The sequence below is a fragment of the Barbus barbus genome (genome assembly GCF_936440315.1).
Source record: "Barbus barbus genome assembly, chromosome: 28".
In the NCBI taxonomy this organism is placed as follows: Eukaryota; Metazoa; Chordata; class Actinopteri; order Cypriniformes; family Cyprinidae; genus Barbus; species Barbus barbus.
In genome coordinates, this window is record NC_136756.1 from 7,826,755 (window position 1) to 7,848,835 (window position 22,081).

At 36.3% G+C, this 22,081-nt stretch overlaps 1 protein-coding gene across 2 annotated transcripts in view; it reads right to left on the minus strand.

Moving 5' to 3' along the window:
- LOC306848647 (fibroblast growth factor receptor 1-A-like) overlaps positions 1-22,081 on the minus strand; it is a 46,932-nt gene that overhangs the window by 5,474 nt on the left and 19,377 nt on the right. The window contains exons 6-13 of one of the 2 annotated variants that reach the window (XM_079383316.1): positions 20,818-20,941; positions 12,156-12,346; positions 9,295-9,439; positions 5,619-5,809; positions 3,887-4,032; positions 3,637-3,758; positions 1,643-1,753; positions 103-293 (exon numbers count right to left, since the gene is read on the minus strand). In XM_079383316.1, the coding sequence (XP_079239442.1) occupies positions 103-293; positions 1,643-1,753; positions 3,637-3,758; positions 3,887-4,032; positions 5,619-5,809; positions 9,295-9,439; positions 12,156-12,346; positions 20,818-20,941 (1,221 nt within the window). Of the gene's footprint in view, positions 1-102; positions 294-1,642; positions 1,754-3,636; positions 3,759-3,886; positions 4,033-5,618; positions 5,810-9,294; positions 9,440-10,857; positions 11,006-12,155; positions 12,347-20,817; positions 20,942-22,081 lie in introns of both variants that reach the window. The other variant, XM_079383315.1, reaches the window with a different exon arrangement.

Sequence of the window (22,081 nt, forward strand, 5' to 3'; positions counted from 1 at the left end):
TACAACAGAGAAAACATGCATGCAAATTAATCAAACAAATAATTAATCAAAGTCATATGTTAATTTGACTGATATGAGAACAGAAGCATTTGATATGCCCACCTTTTTGGATGCGAGGTATTCCATGCCACGTGCTACCTGGTAGGCGCAGGACACCAGGTCTTTGATTGACATGTTCTCAACAGGCACCTGGTCGGGGTTGTAGCAGTATTCCATCCCAGGTGGACGACGCTCACGCAGATACTCCCTCAGATTGCCCTTTGCTGCAAACTCCACAATGACGTAGAGTGGACCTGACAATGGACATATGAAAACATTTCAGTCACATAATTCAGGTAGAAATATAACACAGCTGATCGAAATTAGTGGTCGAACGACATGAACTTTGCAATGGCTAATACTAATTAAGGTGTCTAGAGAGCAGCTTAGTGGAAAGCCATTATAATGCCAGTATTTCTATCATACAATATAATGATAGCAAATGTGATTTAAATAAACATGTATTTTACAGCTTTTTCCCACAACATATTTATTTTACAAAAGGTTAGGTAAGGTAGGTAAGATTTTTTTTTAATGAAAGTCTCTTATGCTCATTAATGCTGCATTTATTTAAAATGCAGAAAAAAAATGTAATATTGTGAAATATTATTATAATTTAAAATAATGGTTTTCTATTTACTATATTTAAAAATTTAATTTATTCATGTGATGCAAAGCTGAATTTTCAGCATCATTACTCCAGTCTTCAGTGTCACATGATCCTTCAGAAATTATTATAATATGATGTTTTGATGTTGAAAACAGTTGTGTGACTTCATTGTTATGTGGAAATGTGACAGATATTTTTCAGGATTGGAATAAAAATGTTCAAAAGAAATCTTTTTTTTTTTTTTTATAAAAGCCTTTCTTGTCACTTTTGATCAATATAATGCATCCTTGCTGAATAAAAACAAAGAAACCTTTTTCATTATGAATCCGTAAATAAAGCCAAAATAAATCAAATCTAAAAACTTTTTTAAAAATGTAACAAATATGCTGCCTTGGTAACTTACTGAAATAAAATCAGTTACAAAAATTAGAATAAATATGAATTCTAAATAGAAATCTAAAAAAATCTAACTTGTAACAAAAATCCTAAAATTAAACTGAAAACATACATATATATATATATATATATATATATATATATATATATATATATATATATATATATATATATATATATATATATACATATATATATAAAGCTATTTCAAAATATTAATAAATACTTTAACAGTACATAAATAATACTAAAATTTCTAAGTAATACAAAAAATACTAACGGTAGTGTACTTAATTCACAAAAAATTAAGACAAATTAGCATTTTATTTTACACAGGGGTAGCCTTGAAGAGGCTGCTGTTTTTAATCTAGGATTTACAAATGATTCAATAAGGAAGCTGGGTTAAATTTATCTAGCATGTGCAATCACAATAGCTGGACTGATGACAACATCCCGTCCTTTTGAAGTCAAAAAGCAGCATGCCTAACAAATTGATTTTGAAATATGAAATGATTTACGCCCGTATTGAATTATCTCTAAACGTCTCCATCCGCCCACCCGTCTCCCTCCCTCCTTCTTAATTCATCCTTTACTCACCATCTTGTGTGCAGGCCCCCAGCAAGTTGATGATGTTCTTGTGTTTGCCAATAATCTTCATCATTTCCATCTCGGAGATGAGGTCTGACAGGTCCTTCTCTGTGGCGTCGGCTATAAAAGCAATATTGATGAACACACATATATCTTAGTATGACAGGTCACGAAACTTTCAGCCTCTAAGCTGTGAGGGACAAACAGACCGCGCAGATGGGTGATTTTATTTATGCTTTCTTTTTTCATTTATTTCTGTCGACTTGAAATCAATTTAACAGTTTGCAACATTTAATTTGCATAATCTGATGCATTTTTCAGTAAAACTGAATTATTGGTAGAAAATGTAAAGATACACTTGATTTGAGTGGAAACTAAAAAATTAGGCTATGTTATTACTGGGAATTTCTATAAAGTAATGTGCATTGATGAATTGTGTACAAGTCCAGGAACATTTGTTTTTTTGTTCAGGGTAATTCAGTTTGCTACAATTTATAATGGTGTTGAGAAAACATACTGTCTATGCATGATGAATAACAGAGCAATAAGTGCGTCAGATGTTAATTAAGTGAATGAATCAAATGGATAATGAGAGTTTGGGAGTTTGTTTCGCCAATTTATCTACAGAATCAATTCATAAGAGTCATTTATTTGTGAATCAGCCAACACAAAAATAACAGTGATATGATTAATTATGTAGTAGCATTCAGCGATGCAGGGCAGTGTTTTTATTGTTAACTAAAACTAACAATAAGTTAGTTTTATAACTGACACAAAATAGTGTCAGTTTACCGCTAACTCATAAGGAAATCACCCCAAAACTCATCTATGATAAGCTAAAGTCTTTTGGATATTGGCAACGCATACAAACATCAACTCCCACCGGCAGCTACTGAGAAGCTACGAGGCCTTTGTTTACTGCTGAAGCCGGACCTCGAGACCGCGGCCTCGCCTACTGATGCTACCCGCACAAGGCAGCGTCGCAAGCGGTGTGAGAGAGGACGGAAGCACGGTAAGCGCGGCGGTATACGAGCTAGGCTAAGAGCTAACCCCACAAGACCGGCTCTTCCAACGCTCATGCTCTCAAATGTTCGCTCTCTGGAAAACAAACTGGACCTAATTCAACTCAGTCGGTCTACACAGCAAGGGATTGTTGTGTGTTTGTTTTCACCGAAACATGGCTAAACGACAGCATCCCGGACTCCGCCATTCAGCAGCACGGGCTAACCAGCTACCGAGCGGATAGAGATTCATCACTATCTGGTAAGACCCGCAGAGGTGGCTTGTGTGTGTATATCAACAAAGACTGGTGTAACAATGCTGCGGTATTATCAAAACACTGTTCATCGCTGGTGGAGTTTATGGTTGTGAAGTGTCGACCGTTCTATCTGAGTTCAGGGCCATTGTTATCGTCGCAGCCTACATCCCCCCGTGTGCAAACGCTAAAGATGCGCTTTGTGAACTGTATAGCGCCATCAGCGAACAACAAACACATAACCCCGATGGCTTTTTCATCATAGCCGGTGACTTCAACCACGCAAACTTAAAGACAGTTTTGCCAAAGTTCTACCAACATGTGAACTTTGCAACAAGGGGAAACAACACACTGGACTTTGTTTTAATAATAATAATAATAATCATCATCATCATACAATGTATTATTATAATAGTATATAAATAATACTAAATGCTAAAATAATACTAGAAATAAGACTAAAATTCTATTAGTTCAGGAAACGGTGGTCAAGAGTGTTTGCGAGCATTCACTCGCTGAGGAGAGGATGGGAAACAGACAGAATCTGAATCAGAATAAACAGTTGCTCTGGTATGGTATGTGACACAAGAGCTCCATTAACATGCTTCAGGGTCAAGCTGAAATACAGGCAAAAGCTCAGCAGACCATCAGATTCCTCATGAGACACTGAAATCCAGCCAGAGTTTGCTGGCATACTTCCACCACACACACACAACCGTCGGCTAACAACGGTGGCAGAAAAACTTACATTTGAGCATCTTGACAGCCACTTTAGTGACACGACTGGGTTTGTCTTTATCCATCCCGATAGCCTCGGCCATCATCACCTGCCCGAAGCAGCCCTCGCCAAGCGGCTTCCCAAGAACCAGCCTGAGACACATACACACATAATAGTAATCATTGTTGAATAGACAACATTTCTCCAGGACATTTGAGCATTTTTATGCAGCAGATGGTCAACAAATGACGAGTACAGTGTGTGTGTATGTGTGTGTTACCTGTCTCTGGCCACCTCCCAGCGAGGGTCCTGGGGCAGTTCATATTCGGAGACCCCTGAGAGCATAGGGGAGCCGCTGGAGGACAGACGCGAGGGCCGGACCAGCATCCCACCCGAGTGCATGGATGAGCTGGAGTCCACAGACACCTGTATGGAAACACTTACAACTTACTCTCCATACAAGACAGCAACAGAAATGCACATATGAAGACTCATGTGTGTATGTGAGTTACTAGCTCAAGAGGCACCTACAGATGCTGATGCAGATATAAGAGATGATACTCACTGACATTAACCAACAAATAGCAGTTCTCATAGAAAACAGAACTACACAATCAAAACCCAAAACTCCACAATCAGCTCAAAAAGAAAGTAAAAGTTTGCCATTTTAGGCAAACATAAAACCTTGAGGAAAACTATTTTTTTTTACAATTTACAAAAATAACTTTACATATTGAGATTTTTTTAATTTTGCTATTTTAAAATGGTAAAGTTTCGCATTTTATGCAAAAAAACCGTGTGGTTATATTTACTAATATTTGAGAATTTTTGCCGAAGGAAACAGGAAATTTCAATAGGAATCCACATGAATGGGAATTTCTCATGATGGCGAACGATTTCCACTTGCATGTTTCGCAAAACATTCAAGTTTGTCACAAAGGATTCCGAGTCGCTAGGTTTGAAAGTGACTTCATACATCACTGTGGGCAAAGTCCAATAAATTCAGTAGGAATCAACATGATCTGGAAATTTTCCCATGCAGGTTTCATAATGAGTTCAATTTGGTCAAGCAGTTTCGCTGCTGCCTGGTTTGAAAGTGGCTTTATACATCACTAGACTATTGACAACAACCTTGAGTTTAAATTACACATTATATTCAAAGTCTTTTAAAGCCATATGAAAGCTCTATTTCATTAGGAATCCATGATCTGAATATTCGCAAATAATTTCCTCATGCAGATTTCACAACAGGTTCAAGTTGGTTATGCCGATTCCCCTCAGACTGGTTTGAAAGGGACTTCATACATCTTCCCAGGTAAAATCAAGTCTTTTCAGTAGGAATCCATGTGAATTTCATGCAGATTCAGTGCTGCTTGGTTTGAAAACGCTTCATACATCAGTACACAATAAAAAATAGACTTTCGCCTTTTTTGCTTATGAAATTTCGCAGATGTGACCGTAGCTTAAGGAACAGAGCAACACTTTAGATTAGGGACCAATTCTCACCACTAACGTGTTACTTATTAGCATGCGTATTACTAGCATATTTACTGTTTATTAGTACTTATAAAGCACATATCAATGCCTTATTCTGAATGACCATATTTTAGATCCATTAATCTCTACCCCATACATAAACTCAAGAACTATCTTACTATCTATAAATAAGCAGCAAATTAGGAGTTTACTGAGGCAAAAGTCATTTTACGAATAGTTGGTTCATAGTGAGAATTGGTCTTTAAACTAAAGTGCGACCAAGATTATATTTACTGAAAACTCTCTGACAGAATTTTCATTGCTTGACATTATAATTAAATATCTTCAAACAGTATTGTGGATCTAGACAACCTCTGAAAGTGATCTGTATTTTTTTTTTTTTTGGACAAACACTTCAGTATCCATCACATGCTACAACACGTTCAACAGTAACATTAACATGAGAAGAAGCTGTTGAAATGAGACGTTTCTGTTTAGTGGTAAAGAGATCAAACCCCCTATCTACTTTCTGTTACCTGTCTGCGCAGCGGGATGCTCTTGGCCAGCTTGTGGACGGCCAGCTGGCTGTTGAAGTCACTTTTCTTGGCCGAGCTGTGCATTTTGGCCAGCACGGCGGTCACCACCATCACACAGATGAGGAAAAAGCCCACACAGTAGATCAGCACCTCCAGGTAGGTCTGATTTGGCAGTGGAGTCGGAGGTATGGCTAGATTATGAAAGAAGGGAGCAATGCAAGGTGGCAGAAGGGAAGGGAATGAGCTCGCAGAATGCTAAAAATGAGAAATGCAGTCTATGCAGGTGCAAACAGAGCTCAAGATTCTGTACCAGCAGAGCTTGAACCTTTGACAATCACTGCAACTGACCCTTTGCTAAGTCCAGCCTTAACGTTACTTAGAAATCCTAAATCAACCTGCCCTATAAATACAGACAAGCTTTTGTGCTTTCTAGAAACCATGTGTTTCAGCAGTTTAAAATGGATATGCAGAGGTTTATCAAACGTTGCTGGGGCATTTAAAATAGTGACACAATGTATCCAGAGAGGACACACCGGGTTTTACTTATTTATTTCAAATTCATTTAATAAGTCTTGATGCAGTGGATTAAAGTATTTGAATCCCCTCGTTTCCACATAAACATGTATATATCAGTAAAACACCTACATTTGCTCTAAAGTCAATTAAACTTATGTAATAATTATGGAAGTCCATTTCCAATAAGTTTGTAATTATAAAAGTAACTTATTTGTGACTTAAATCACACAATTCACAAATTTGTTTATAGTTTATATCTTGCCATTTTGATTTTCAAGCAGCAAGTTGAAATCTCCTTTCTCTTTCCTTTTTATTATTTATTTATTTTTTTTACTTTTTTGCACTTTTACTTTTTTTTCTCTTCATCTTTTACCAGGTCACTTTATTTTATGGAACAATTCTCACTATTAACTAGCATGCATATTACTAGCATATTGGCTGTTAATTAGTACATATTAAAGCATATATAAAAGCATAGTAAAAAGCACATATTAATGTCTTATTCTACATGACCATATTTTAGATCCCTTAATCCTACAACATACCTAAACTTAACCGCTATCTTACTAACTATTATTAGGCAGCAAATTAGACGTTTATTGAGACAAATGTTGTAGTTAGTTAGTTAATAGTGAGAATTGAACCTTAATATAAAGTGTGACAAATTGATTTACTATGTTTTTATTACATGCTTGTAAAATATAGCAAACACAGGTGGGATGGAGCTTAGCAAAAGGTCAGTTGGAAAGGATACTTTGAACTGTGACTCTAATGGGGAGCCTGTTTTGCAGGTATGAAGATGTATGAGTATCTGCTGGTTCAGAAGATTGAAGCATATCATATTAGCAGGAGACCTCTTTTATTCTAGGCCACTGTTTTTTAACATAAACTTGAATACACGTGTGCAATTCTTTGTAAAAGCATAGACACACTGATGCACACACATGCATGCACAAAACAAACCAAAAAACCTCTTAAAACAATTCTGGAGATGTCATCGTTCACGTGAGTGGGGCATTGCAATGAACACAAACTCCTATTGTAGGATGATAATTACTTCTTTCATGGATTGGGTTTCATGGCACATTCTTCTGCTTATGTGACTAGCAGGAGAAGGAAACCACTGCTCATGATACTTGGCAGCTCTCACTTCGAGATTAGGCCAAAAAATTGCCTTATGTAAACTCATATGAGACATTAAATTTGCAACACAAATACAAATGTAAATTGAGAGGAATTGCTTATCTGGGTGCGTAGACAAAATCTGAGCGGGTATGCATTTCAGTATAAATGGAGAGCTAGGGTTATGAGGGTAAAATTACATGAGAAGTCTGGCTGATACAGATATTTCCTATGCTATTTGGTTGGTGTTTGTCTGCCCCAAGGCTCTGCTTCCTAATACTGGGTTTCTTTCACACAATTCATGCACACAAAAGATGTTATTGAGTCATGTATACATTTCACACAGCACACAACAATACACATGCAAATGCATCTCATTGACAGATCACTTCTCTTTGCCTTCTCTTTTAATAACTAAATGAACAATCAAATATGAATATTGTAGTGTGAACATGAAGCTTAATAGTTATTGTATTTACAAAATGCGTTTTGTAATATGACTTAAGCCCACAATTGTCTGACTGCAACATGCAAATGCAAGAAAACCAACATTCAACAGTGAGAATGGAAATTAATTCTCAAGTGTTGAATGTATTTAAGACTTAGACCAACAAGCATCTTGATAAATTGAATCTACTTAAATAGATTTAAACAGATTCACCCTCTGAGTGAGGCATTTATCAAACCTGAGCCAAAGAAGAAATGATGGCAGCATAGCCTTTATGCTTAAAATCATGCTCTTTGGGATGCTTGTCCAGTGTTCAGGCAAACAGAAATGTTAATTGGAAACAGGTTAATCTTGAAAAACTAGGAAAAGTGTTTTATAATATAAAAGTTTATAATGGAAACAAAGCTTTGCCAAACCACTAGCCACAATATGTCATCTGTTCTCGGTTGTAAATTGTTTTGCTTTACATAACTTATTTTGCAGTTAAATTACAGTTTCTGACGTACTTCGCGAGAATAATTAGAGATGTTTGCCAAATGCCTCTAATTAGGTTAGCAGTGCATGGAATTATTGTCAATATATATACTCCAAGTTATCTTGGTAGCAGTTTATTTTACAGTCCTGTTCTACATATATGTACTACAACTAGGTACTAAACCTAACTTTAACTCATATTTAATCCAAATAGTGAACTTTAGTATTTCTGTAAGTACAGGTACTGTAGAATAAAATGCAATCGCTCTTTACCAATGCCAGTTGGGCAGGATTATTTTATTCCGTGAGTGAATAAATAACATGGGGTTACCAATATAAAGCAAGTATACGGTTGGTCATGTGAGCTCAACATTGGCACTATGAGGCGATCCATTAGAATGAAACGGTTATATTAATATGCAAATATATTATGTGTAAATATTTACTTTGTGCACCTCTAAAAAGTTCAGTTTTACACTGAGATTGTGGGAGGTTTGGCTTCGCTCCGATTCCATTTTTCTAAAGAAAGACTAGAAACATGTCATTTTGACATGCTTCGACTGACATTTCGAGTGTCAGTCAACACCCAGATGAATACAAAAACCACAAAGCAGACACAAAGGGGTTGAAGAATGGTGCGGTTCACAAAGAATACGTTTGCATTGTTATTTGCTACAAAACCACTGCATTATTTGCAATGAAAGTAAACACAAGATCAAGTGTTTACTGGCACTGACAATGGGGCTCTGAGGCCAATTTAATAGCTTAAAAAAAGTATGACATTCACATGCTAGGATTCTCTTACACGCTCAGTATGGCTTGCTTTATTGCATTTTTGTCAAATTGATTGAAGATGAGTCACATTTATGAAAAGTGAGTCTATGTGCTAAAACAGAGCAGGGTTATTTTGTGGTCTAATGGACTCCAGTAAAGTCAATTTTAACAGAGCATGAGGGTCAAAAACAATACTTTGTGCTTTCCATTAAATAAATAAAAGTATCGTTTGATTTTATGAAGAAACAACGCAGTCATGTGACCGAATTCAACCCACAGTGTGAACTGCCGCTGTTAAACAGAGAGAAGAAACCAGCAACCAAAAGAAGCACCACAAGATACCTTTATAGACAGTCAACCATGCAGAGTGATGGGAGTGGCCGATAGAGTTTCCAGCCAAGCAGGTGTACTCTCCAGCATCCTCTAAAGACACATTTCTGATCTGCAGTACCTCCATTTCCTTATCCGTGGTGTTGACGCCTGCCGTCTACAGAAAAAAGAACCACAGGATGAAGCCGAAGAGCTCCGGGAAAACCCACCAGAGGAGAGAGAGAAGTTTTGGATAAAGAGCGGTGAAGATCTGACAACATAAGAGAAAGGCGTTGGAGAAACACCCTTCAGCACCCTTAAAGAAATCAGGACTGCTCCTTGATTGGATCCTTCGATGACCCTGCTGACAGATTTATGGTTAGATGAGAACGGAGCACATGGCTCCACCTGCTAGAGACCCAACACCTGAAGATGAGGGTGATGTCTACCCCCTCGCCACCCTAGAGTCCATTTCCACATGCACAAGACGAGCCACATGGAACATTACCCAGCAGAGACTGTATATTCAGAAATGGAAGTAAGAAGGGATTAGAAAGGCCTGTTAAAGAATGTGTGACAAAGAAAGAGAAAGAGAAGAGCCAGGATGCCAAAGGTACTGGAACTTCACTTACTGGAGCGATACTATAGTACCTATTGAATTTGCTATCCAAGTGGTGTCAACACATCAAGAAAATACTGCCATGTTCTATTATGAAAACTGTGGCCATCTTCAGAAGTGAGTACTATTGGCCAGATAATATAGAACAAAGCCTAGGAAAAATAACATGAATTTTTCCGATTGATGTGGACTGGTTAGAAGGCTTTTCCTCCCTTTTCCTCACTTCCTGCATGCTCACGTTAATTGTGGACACATCGCCCTACTGCTTTCTGGAAAGCAGGAATTATTATTTTTGCAGCTTCTACTCTAAAAGCAATCAAATATACCATAAAATGTCAAATTGTAGCCTTTCTTCACATTTCTACATTTTTGCTTGAAAACTTGATCAATATATCATATGCTTATAGAAGAATTATGAGATTTATATTAATATTTAGATATTTAGATTAATATTTAGAGTTTAAAATAAAGGACAGTGTTGAATATCTGTATTGTGTTAATACCATGTTTGCAATTGTGACAACTCTGTGAGGAAGAAAGAGACACTAGAATTTAATTATGAAAGCAAAACAATAGTGAAGTGGAGCCAGGTAGAGAATAAGCCCTTGAGCGAGCTGAAGGAATTTAGACGGGCACATTCCCAAGGTGCCAGTGAAGCGCTTTTGAAGTGCAAGAGAGTGCAAGTAATCTTCAGAGGGCATGAAACACACCCTTATTAGGAGGGCAAAGTGTAGCACAAAGATGGAGAGAAGGAAACGTCGAGTGTAAACAAAAGCCAAAATCCTTCCAGTTGCTCTGCTGGGATTTTCCATGGCATCATTTACGGCACCACAGAAAATAAAAAAAAGAGCGACGAAATGGGAAGATGTATCGCGGTCACCTAAAAGCCTGATAACCGCTGTCTCTGCCTCCAACTAACTGTGTATGTCTGCCTCTTTCTGCACTGATGAATCTCTGTAGCAGGCGTCGTGTGTTACCTTGCATGTGTTTAACGACGGTGAGCCATGCTGATTGGTTGGCTTGGCCTATATAATTGGCCACTTTACATATATACTCCCCACTTTCTTCTTCTGTCACGTTGTACAGCGTCAAGACCTGTGTGTCCGAGCTGTTGACCCCAGAGTGCTGCGGAGGTCAAACATATGTCAGAGGTCAAGCACAAAGTCAAACATTGAGGTCACTGTGATTCCAGCAGTCTCTGAAGGACAACACCTGCCATTACTGCTCTTATGAAATACATTATGACAGTCTGCCAAGAACATGGCTCATATTTTCCCCAAAAACTGTTAGTCCTGCTCCATTTGCTCAGGTGCTCTGTCCATAGAGGTGAAGAAAATTGGTGAAATTTACTTTAAAAAAAAGACGTGGACAAAAAAATTTGGACACAGATGTTTAACAGCAACAGAAAAGATCAAAACACAGATTTCTGATATTTGTATTTAAAATAATGTATCAGCAGTATCTGTGACAACATCAATTACCACAAACAAAAAAAAGCTTATACACACTTGGAAATTGGTTTATGTTTGCTTCATAGACTTCTATTGAAAAACAAACAAAACTAAAACTATTAAATAATATTTTCAATAATTTAAATATAACTGAAATAAAAAAGTCTTACTTATTTAAACTTATTTCAGTTCATTGCCCAGATAGTATTACCTAAATTTTGTTTTTAAGTACTAAAAATGCTAAAACTAGAATAAATGAAAGCTAAATAGAAATATATAAAAACACAGCAAAATATTAATAACTACTATAATAGAATATAAATAACACCACACTGATGTGGGGTGAGTTTAAATTAGTTGAATCATTGCAGATGACAAAATATTGTAAACTCTGAGGTGTCACTATGTTATTAATAACTCTTTCCCTGCCAGCATTTATTTAAAAAAAAAAGTTGACAGCCACTTCCTTGATCATCATTTCATTTGGTAGCATTAGGCAGTTTTGAGTAATATGCTTTTACTGTTTGATGATTGCATTATTTATTTGTATATATATGTGCCTGCCTATATATGCGATTAATTATTTCTGCTTCTTTGCTTGTTTCTCGATCCAGAGATTCTGTACTCTTTAAGAAGATGTGTAATAGCACCTCCTACTGTATAACAGTGAAAATATGGAAAGCTGGAAAATTCGGTCAATGGTACGGAAGCGTCATCTCATAAATGCTGGAAAATTCCATTAATGGCAGGGAGAGAATTAAATGACAGACAACACGGAAGCACTTTAATCAAACATTTATGTTGACTGGTTAAATGGCTTTTACCTTTAAGATCCGAACATATGGCAGTCCGTCTGGTCCGACTCTACTGCCATTAACCTCAATGTGCTTCAGCCACTGGATGTGTGGCTGAGGATCGCTGAAGACTTTACACTCAAACTCCACGTCACTCCCCACCACTACTGTACGGTTAGCAGGCAACCCCGCCTGGAGAATCGGCCTGTGTGGTGAACGCTCTAAATAAAACACACAAACACACTGTACACAGTTAGTGTTGTTGAAATGACCCCATTAACATAAAAACAGATTTTTAATACTTTTCTCCTCTTAGAGAAATCAAATCTGGAATCTACAATACAGCAAATGGGATCTTCAACAGATGTTCAATAAACACTAATGTCATACAGCCTGCAGGAAGCAGCCTCTTTAACATGCAGGCTAAACATTTATTATAATTGCTGTAATTTGGTGGAAATGAGTGGAAATGTTATTTTAAGCCACAGCCCATCTCTCAGGCCTTCTGACTAAAAAACAATCTGTCACTGGCTCTCATTGGCTACATTCACATGCACAATTTTTGTTCAGTCGGACTGAATTCATTCCGATTGATGTTTCTGAATGTAGTGTTTACATGAACGCTAAATAAAGTGATCGGGTTGATGTGCGCGATTATATGTCACAGGCTTCAAATCGGAATTGATTTTTTTTTTACATGCGCACACTGCACAAACATAGAGTTTCTCACTGTTTAATAACTAACTTCTCACTAACATAATAATACGGAAGTTCTAAGCGGCCATGCATTATTATAATTTTTCTGTCTTGTTTTCTCGTGATCACGACTTAATTGTCTCGTGATCTCGACATAACGAAAGTTGTTTTGTCGTTATCACGACTTAATTTTCTCGTGATCTCGACATAACGAAAGTTGTTTTGTCGTTATCACGACTTAATTTTCTCTGTGTATTCGGCATGAGAAAATGCTATAGAAGCAGCATCATCGCAGCATCATGGATGATCGTATTCGCTTTTACTTTGATCAGGGACTCACTCAAACTGAAATAATAAAAATAAAAATATGGTATAAGTACCATCCCAAATATTGAAGGTGTTGTGTGTGTGACCGACTACATTGATCCATGATAGAATACTTGTCATGCATGCATATTCATACTCGGCCATTTTAGCTCTGTGTCTGTCAGTGATTGACGACTTACACATAAGTGTTCGACACTTGAGAAGGAGGCTGTGGGGTCTGCAACTTTATCGTCGAAGACAATATAGCGACCCTGATTTTCTCACGATAGCTACAATTACGTCGTGAGAAAACAGTTTTTAGGTTGAGATCAACAACTTTCGTTATGTCCAGATAACCACAAAACAACTTTCGTTATGTCGAGATCACGAGAAAATTAAGTCGTGATAACGACAAAACAAGACAGAAAAATTATAATAATGCATGGCCGCTTAGAACTTCCGTATAATAACTACTCTGTTTCTTTATTTGTTTTTAACAGCAGAATTATTTTTTTCAATTTCTGGATAAATTTACATATAAACCGCAGTGCCGTGCTGCTCATATTTATCATGCAGAAAAATGTCCCTCCCCACGCACAAACGGGTTGCCTGTGGATAAGAGTCCAAAACAAGGACTAGTGGGAGGGTGTCCTGCTCCACTTCACAGTTGCCGAGTGAAAGGAGAGTTTTATAATGACAGGACACGCACTTATACAACATTTTATTCAAAAGGATGAACCATACGTCATTACGCTATTTCTGCATCATTGCACATGCGCAGTCCTTTCAGTTTCGGTTTTCAATCCGATCGAGTGTTTACATGCATGCTCAATCAGATTACAAAAGGAAATATAGCTGCGAGCAGCGATGACGGGCCCAAGCCGTCAGCATACGCCACCCCGGTGGCATCGATAAAACGGTGCCCAGCGAGCACAAGCATCACAGTAACCCTCTGGCAGTTTGGTTTTAAGGGATACGGCAATTAAAGGGTTAATCCAAACCATCAACTCTGTGAAACACACACACACACACAGAACATATAAAACTTTAAATTCTGTGAAAATATATTTTTCATTGGTAGTTGATGTTAGTTAATGTATTTACTAATGCTAACAAATGAGAAATTATTATAGTTACCAAAGCTTTTAATGATTTATAAGCATTTTTTAATGATTTATTTTTCCATTAACTAACATGAATAATTTTTTCTAACACAAATTAATAAAGTAAAAAATATATTGTTAATATTTAATGTTATTTGTGAATTAACCAATGTTAAAAAACAACATTATTTAACTGTTGTTAATTTACATCATTAATAAATATATACCATTTAATGTTTATCAAAATCAATTCCAAAATGTGTTAATATATTATTACATTTTAAAGTTTTATCTTTTGAACATGACTATTTTTCTAATATTACAAATATTTTGTTCATTGTTAGTTCATTGTAAGTTCATACTATCAATGAAGAATTAACATGCTGTAAAAAATATATTTTTCATTGTTAGTTCATGTTAATTAATGCATTCCCTACTGTTAACAAATGAGACTTAATTATAAAGTGTTATCAAAACCTTTAATGCTTTATAAGCATTTTTTAAGGATTTTATTGAGAAGTTTAAACAGACCCTCTCTCTCTCTCTCTCTCCCCCTCCACACTCACTGAACTCACACAGTCAGTCACTCACCCAGTCACCCACCGCACACATTAGAAGCAGTGACAGGAGATCTCTGATAGTTTTTAAATTTTCTCCTCCACATAGTGTATTGTAAATTCATGAAATTAATCACATATCTCAGACTGTCTTGTTCTGTGTATGTAATTTTTTATGAAGTGTTTGGAAGCTGCTCTTAAAAGATAAAAAAAAAAAAGGTTTCTCTTTTTTACTGTAACTTTAATAAGTTGCCATTAAAACACCGTTCAAGATATCCTAAATCAGTCCGCAATGTAGCATCTTCAGTATTTTGGCATCATGATAAAAAATGTTTGGTGTGATTTCCGTGTTTCTGCTTGAAGGAGTATTAATTTGTTTACAGCCTGTTTAAAAAAAAAACCCACATTAAAATAAATATAGCCGACTTCCTGTTGGTCGTAGCTAATGACTGTAAATTAGAAAGTTGTCCGGCTTAATAAGAACAATTTATGTACCGAGTTTGGTGTCTGTAGCTATCATTATATATATATATATATATATATATATATAAACATTAATAATTATATACCATTTAATGTTGATCAATATTAATTCCAAAATGTGTTAATATATTATTAAATTTTAAAGTTTATCTTTTGAACATGACTATTTTTCTAACATTAAAAAGATTAATAAATGCTTAAAAAAAAATTGTTCTTTGTTAGTTCATACTATCATGGAAGAATTAACATGCTGTAAAAATATATTTTTCATTGTTAGTTCAGTTAATTAATGCATTTCCTAATGTTAAGAAATGAGACCTTATTATAAAGTGTTATAAAAATCTTTAATGATTTATAAGCATTTTTTTAAGATTTTAAAAAACAGACCCTCTCTCTCTCTTTCTCTCTCTCACCCACTGCCTCAATCCACACAGTCACTCACAGCCCACCCCACCCCACCCCACCCCCCACCCCTCACTCAGCTGCAGGCTGGCAGGGAGCTCTCACTCAGAAGCAGTCTAACAACTCTCTGATAGTTTTTAAATTTTCTCCTCTGCATAGTGTATTGTAAATTCATGAAATTAATCACATATCCTCAGACTGTATTGTTCTGTGTATGTAATTTTTTATGAAGTGTTTGGAAGCTGCTCTTAAAAGAAAAAAAGAAAAGAAAAGTTTTCTCTTTTTTACTGTAACTTTAATAAATTGCCATTAAATCATCGTTCAAGATATCCTAAATCCGTCCGCAATTTAGCATCTTCAGTATTTTGGCATCATAAGAAAAAATGTTTGGTGTGATTTACGTGTTTCTGTTTGGAGGAGTATGAATTTGTTTACAGCCTGTTTAAAAACAAAACCCACATTAAAATAAATATAGCCGACTTCCTGTTGGTCGTAGCTAATGACTGTAAATTAGAAAGTTGTCCGGATTAATAAGAACAATTTATGTACCAAGTTTGGTGTCTGTAGCTATCATTGTATATATATAATCATTAATAATTATATACCATTTAATGTTGATCAATATTAATTCCAAAATGTGTTTATATATTATTACATTTTAAAGTTTATCTTTTGAACATGATTATTTTTCTAACATTAAAAAGATTAATAAATGCTTTAAAAAAATTGTTCTTTGTTAGTTCATACTATCATGGAAGAATTAACATGCTGTAAAAATATATTTTTCATTGTTAGTTCACGTTAATTAATGCATTTGCTAATGTTAAGAAATGAGACCTTATTATAAAGTGTTATCAAAATCTTTAATGATTTATAAGCATTTTTTAAAAATTTAAAAAAACAGACCCTCTCTCTCTCTCTCTCTCTCACCCAGCTCCTCAATCCACACAGTCACTCACACAGTCACTCACACAGTCACTCACACCCCACCCCACCCCCTCACTCAGCTGCAGGCTGACAGGGACCTCTCACTCAGATGCAGTATATCAACTCTCTGATAGTTTTTAAATTTTCTCCTAAGCATAGTGTATTGTAAATTCATGAAATTAATCACATATCCTCAGACTGTATTGTTCTGTGTATGTAATTTTTTATGAAGTGTTTGAAAGCTGCTCTTAAAAGATAAAAAAAAAAAAAAATCTATTTTTTACTGTAACTTTAATAAATTGCCATTAAATCATCGTTCAAGATATCATAAATCCATCCGCAATGAAGCATCTTCAGTATCTTGGAAGCATGTGAAAAAATGTTTGGTGTGAATTTTTGGTTTCTGCTTGGGAGGAGTATGAATTTGTTTACAGCCCGTTTAAAAAAAAAAAAAAACACATAAAAAAAAAAATAGCCGATTTCCTGTTGGTCGTAACTAATGACTGTAAATTAGAAAGTTGTCCGGATTAATAAGAACAATTTATGTACCGAGTTTGGTGTCTGTAGCTATCATTATATATATAATCATTAATAATTATATACCATTTAATGTTGATCAATATTAATTCCAAAATGTGTTTATATATTATTACATTTTAAAGTTTATCTTTTGAACATGACTATTTTTCTAACATTAAAAAGATTAATAAATGCTTTAAAAAAATTGTTCTTTGTTAGTTCATACTATCATGGAAGAATTAACATGCTGTAAAAATATATTTTTCATTGTTAGTTCACGTTAATTAATGCATTTCCTAATGTTAAGAAATGAGACCTTATTATAAAGTGTTATAAAAATCTTTAATGATTTATAAGCATTTTTTTTAAGATTTTAAAAAACAGACCCTCTCTCTCTCTTTCTCTCTCTCACCCACTGCCTCAATCCACACAGTCACTGACAGCCCACCCCACCCCCACCCCTCAATCAGAGGCAGACTGGCAGGAGCTCTCACTCAGCAGTTTAATAACTCTCTGATAGTTTTTTAATTTTCTGCTCTCCATAGTGTATTGTAAATTCATGAAATTAATCACATATCCTCAGACTGTATTGTTATGTGCATGTAATTTTTTATGAAGTGTTTGGAAGCTGCTCTTAAAAGATAAAAAAAAAAAAAAAAATCTATTTTTTACAGTAACTTTAATAAATTGCCATTAAATCATTGTTCAAGATATCCTAAATCCGTCCGCAATTTAGCATCTTCAGTATTTTGGCATCATGATAAAAAATGTTTGGTGTGATTTACGTGTTTCTGTTTGGAGGAGTATGAATTTGTTTACAGCCTGTTTTAAAAAAAAACCCACTTTAAAATAAATATAGCCGACTTCCTGTTGGTCGTAGCTAATGACTGTAAATTAGAAAGTTGTCCGGATTAATAAGAACAATTTATGTACCGAGTTTGGTGTCTGTAGCTAAAACTAACCCCCCCATTTTTGACAAAAGGTGGCGCTATAGAGTGCCTCTTCCACGCCCGTTTATGAGCTTTTTCCAGTGTCTAACTATCATTAATACTGATATGTGTGTTGAGTTTCATGACATTCTAAACATGTTATCTGCCTCAAAATCACCAGAAACGAATTTTCAACTTTGACACGTTGCCATGGCAACATAATTTTAGATATCAATATTCCCTTCACAGTTTTACATCGGCCGTGTTTTGACATTATTCTGGTGAAGTTTGAAGCAAATCGAGTAAAAATAAGATGCTGAATTCAAAGCATTTTGAAAATGACACACTTCCTGCAGCCAGTTGGTGGCGCTATAACTTTCAGTCATAATAGTCACATCTATCCGATCGGCATCATACAACGAACAAACCACTGAAGTTTGATCTACATCATACAATGTATGTGGACGTTATTAGGCATTTCCTGGGTCTCATTTTTCGCCATAACTTCATCGCCTCGCCACGGGCAAACCGTTCGACATATCAAAAATATCTTCGCAATTTAGCGTCCCCAATGTCTTGAGATCATGTTCACCGAGTTTGGTGGCAATCGTATGGAAATCCTCAGAGGAGTATATCAAATTCCAGAGCATGCGCTTTTTAAACAGCCCTGAATAGCCGACTTCCTGTTGGGCGGAGCCTAAGACATGCAGCGTGAAAGTTGTTCGGCTCAATGAGTTCTATATGTGTACCGAGTTTCATATGAATACGTGCAAGTATGTGTGAGCTATACATCAAGCTTTCTGACAATCTTCCAGGGGGCGCCGTAGAGCCCCTGTGCCACGCCCGGGTCCCAGCGTCTGTGGCGTCCTAATGGCCGCAGGTTCCAATGTGCGTGCCAATTTTCAAGAGTTTTCGGGCACGTTAAGGCCCCCAAAAGTACCCGGATAGTCGAAATAAAAAATAATAAAAAAAAAAAAAAAAAAAATAATCCTTAGAAGAACAATAGGGCCCTGCGCCTTACTGGCTTGGGCCCTAATAAACCACCCCCTTCAATCCGACTGAAATTTCATTCCGATCGAGCTCAATCAGATCGATTAAGGTGTTTACATGAAGCCTTTTCAGTCCGATTGAGCCGTCAATCCAACTACAAACGGATTATTTGGTTGCATGTAAACGTAGCCATTGTGAGTAGAGGTGTCCAAAAATTTTACAACACTGCATTAAAAAAAATTGTTGATTCAACTTTAAATGTTCATGCTGCCTTAAATTTTAAGTTTAGTCAACTCAAATAGTTCAAAAAGTTCTCAGTTAGTACAATTTAACATTAAAACCCGGTTTCACCGACAGGACCAGGATTAGGCCATAGCTCAATTAGGAAAGTAATTTTTATAGACATGCCTTAGAAAAAACTCTTGAGACAAAACAAGGGCACTGATATATTTCAAGATCAATCAGTGCAGGTTTCTTTCAGTTGAAACAGCTCAGACTTACGCTTTAGTCGGGGACTAGGCTTAAGCCTTGTCTGTGAAACCAGGGGTGAGGTGACTAAATTTAAACCACTTTTTTTGTTCTTGACTATATTATGTTAAAATGTTCATTTTGCACTCTTGTTTTCTTTAAATAATAAAAAAAAACATGTTAAAACAAAAATGAAATTAGAAATGAAGATATGCTTCAATATGCTTAATTTTTTCTCCTACATTTCCCCCTCTTGTGATATAGCATGGAAGGCCAAATCAAAAGACATCCATGGGCCAACTACTGCCCACAGGTCCTGGTTTGGGTATCTTTGTTGTAGCTGGTACCACACAAATCTGACTGTCTACATTTCTCAATCTCTGTGGCTGCACAAGAATAATAAATTCTGCATCAACTACACCCCTTACATGCATTCTTTGGTTCTTCATTTTGTGGTACTAGGGGAAAAAACACTTTCATGAGGGGAAAAAAGAGAAAGAAAAATGAACTTTCCCAATGTGTCAATTTCATCAAAATCATGCACGTCATTACATCATAATTTCAACCTTTAAACTAATAAGTAGGACCTTCCCAGGATGACTAGATGGCACAAATGTGCGAGTGTCTTCTGTGTGCCAAATTCAAACAGTGTCTTCTCATCAACGTGTATGTATTGTGCAAATGATGTCACAGTGGACTCCGTCTAGATGGGTGTAGCACTGATTTATTTGCTACTTAATGAAGGCATCAATCAAGTCCACGTCAGCCAATCAGTGTGTAAATTACTTAATTCCAAATACTCTGATCTCATCTTGAGCCACTAACCGTGTCTCTAACTCATCCATGGCATCAAGTAAACACTTAGTATTTGCAATGGATCATTTAACACACACCATCAACGGAGTCCACGTGCCTGTCCTTGACAAGCACACAGACCCTCGCACGCAAAGTGTAAAGCCACCCGTTACTTCGGTTCATTTCAGGGAAGTAATGGTGACCATTAGTGGTGCTGCACCAGAGCATTAGCTGCATGGTGAACAACACCCATTTGCATCTGATTGACTCGAGTAAACATTGCAGTGGTTCTGCGACCCTCCCTTAGGGATCATTTGCCATCTCTTGTGCTTTGCTAAAAAAAACGCGAATCGATTTAATCAGAGGTTTAGCAATAAATCATTGCAGCTGAGCTAGTGGGGAAGGGGAGACAACACAAATTTGCTCACATACAAAGAACACCAACAAAAAAAGTTAGACTTAACTAAAACTAAATTTCAAAATGTTGAGGTAAGACGAGAAAAGAACCATGACTGACCGACTACGTCCAGCTGGTAGGTGTGATTGATGCTGCCATATTTGTTTTCCACCAGGCAGGTGTAGTTGCCTTTGTCTGATGGCACCACCGACTCCATTATGATGGTCCACATGTGCTCTCGAACCTGTGCAATAAAATAAAAAGGTGTATACCTAAATGCAATTAATGTTATCACATATTATGGGAACTATTTCGAAAAAAAAGCATGTTTATGTGCACGCAAGTAAAACTCTTAAATTTTAGGCTTCTATAGACCAAATTTTCTAGGAGCCCAACATGTAAAAGCAGAAAACTGTTAGATGCATTAGAGGGCTGATTGTCTTTTAAGATCATTTCAGTGAAAGGCTGAGTGAGTTGGCAGCAAATCCCAGTCAGGTCCGTTTAACATCAGTCAGGCACGAGATCAGAGTCATGGAGAACAGTGTGTTTCATGGTGGAGAGTGGGAAACAGGCCACTCCATGTCCTCTAATACAGACCTCTTCTCAAGCCAAACGCTCGATGAACTGCCAGAAAAAGCCAAACTTCAGTCTATTAAAAAACATATGTCTGCTAAGCAACATGGACCCTCTACAAACTAGCAGAGTTTTCAATAAATGTATATTTTTATTAAAACATTTACAATATATTTACGTGTTTTGTGTATTTTATATTAACTATGGCAGATATTCACAACATTTTTGTTATTTGTGGACTTATTATTCTTATTAGTCTGATAGTCACAGTTAAGTGTAATGTTATGGTACTTTATACTGCCTTTTTTGTCTAGGTTTGGAATGATATGAGGGTAAGTAAATGACAACAGGATTTCTATTTTTGGGTGAACTAAACCTATAAAGATCCAGCAGACAGAGCAAGTGTTCTCTGCAGTAACAGCTCTTTTTGATTAAATGAGATTTAGGTTGGGCAAAATTAATAAGAGGTTATGGCTTCTCTGCCTACAGAAGCCCAGATGTGAGCTTCTACACTCACAGTCTGTCTTACTTCCTTTTCACAATCACTTAATGTAAATGAACAATTGTGCCAGACTCTTGTTAAACAAAAGAAACCACGAGAGACTGGGAAGAGTGCTGGGGGAGGTTACTACGGAAAGCTGCAGGGCCCCTTAATGGGAGCCCCTCACACTCCTGGAGCTCCTATGAACGTACTACTATCGCTATAATATGGTTCAGTAAAAAAAAACAAAATACTGCTTAAATAAATACAAGCATACTGCTTGGTTATAGTCAAATGTTTGTATAAACTATGTTAATGGACATTACTGTG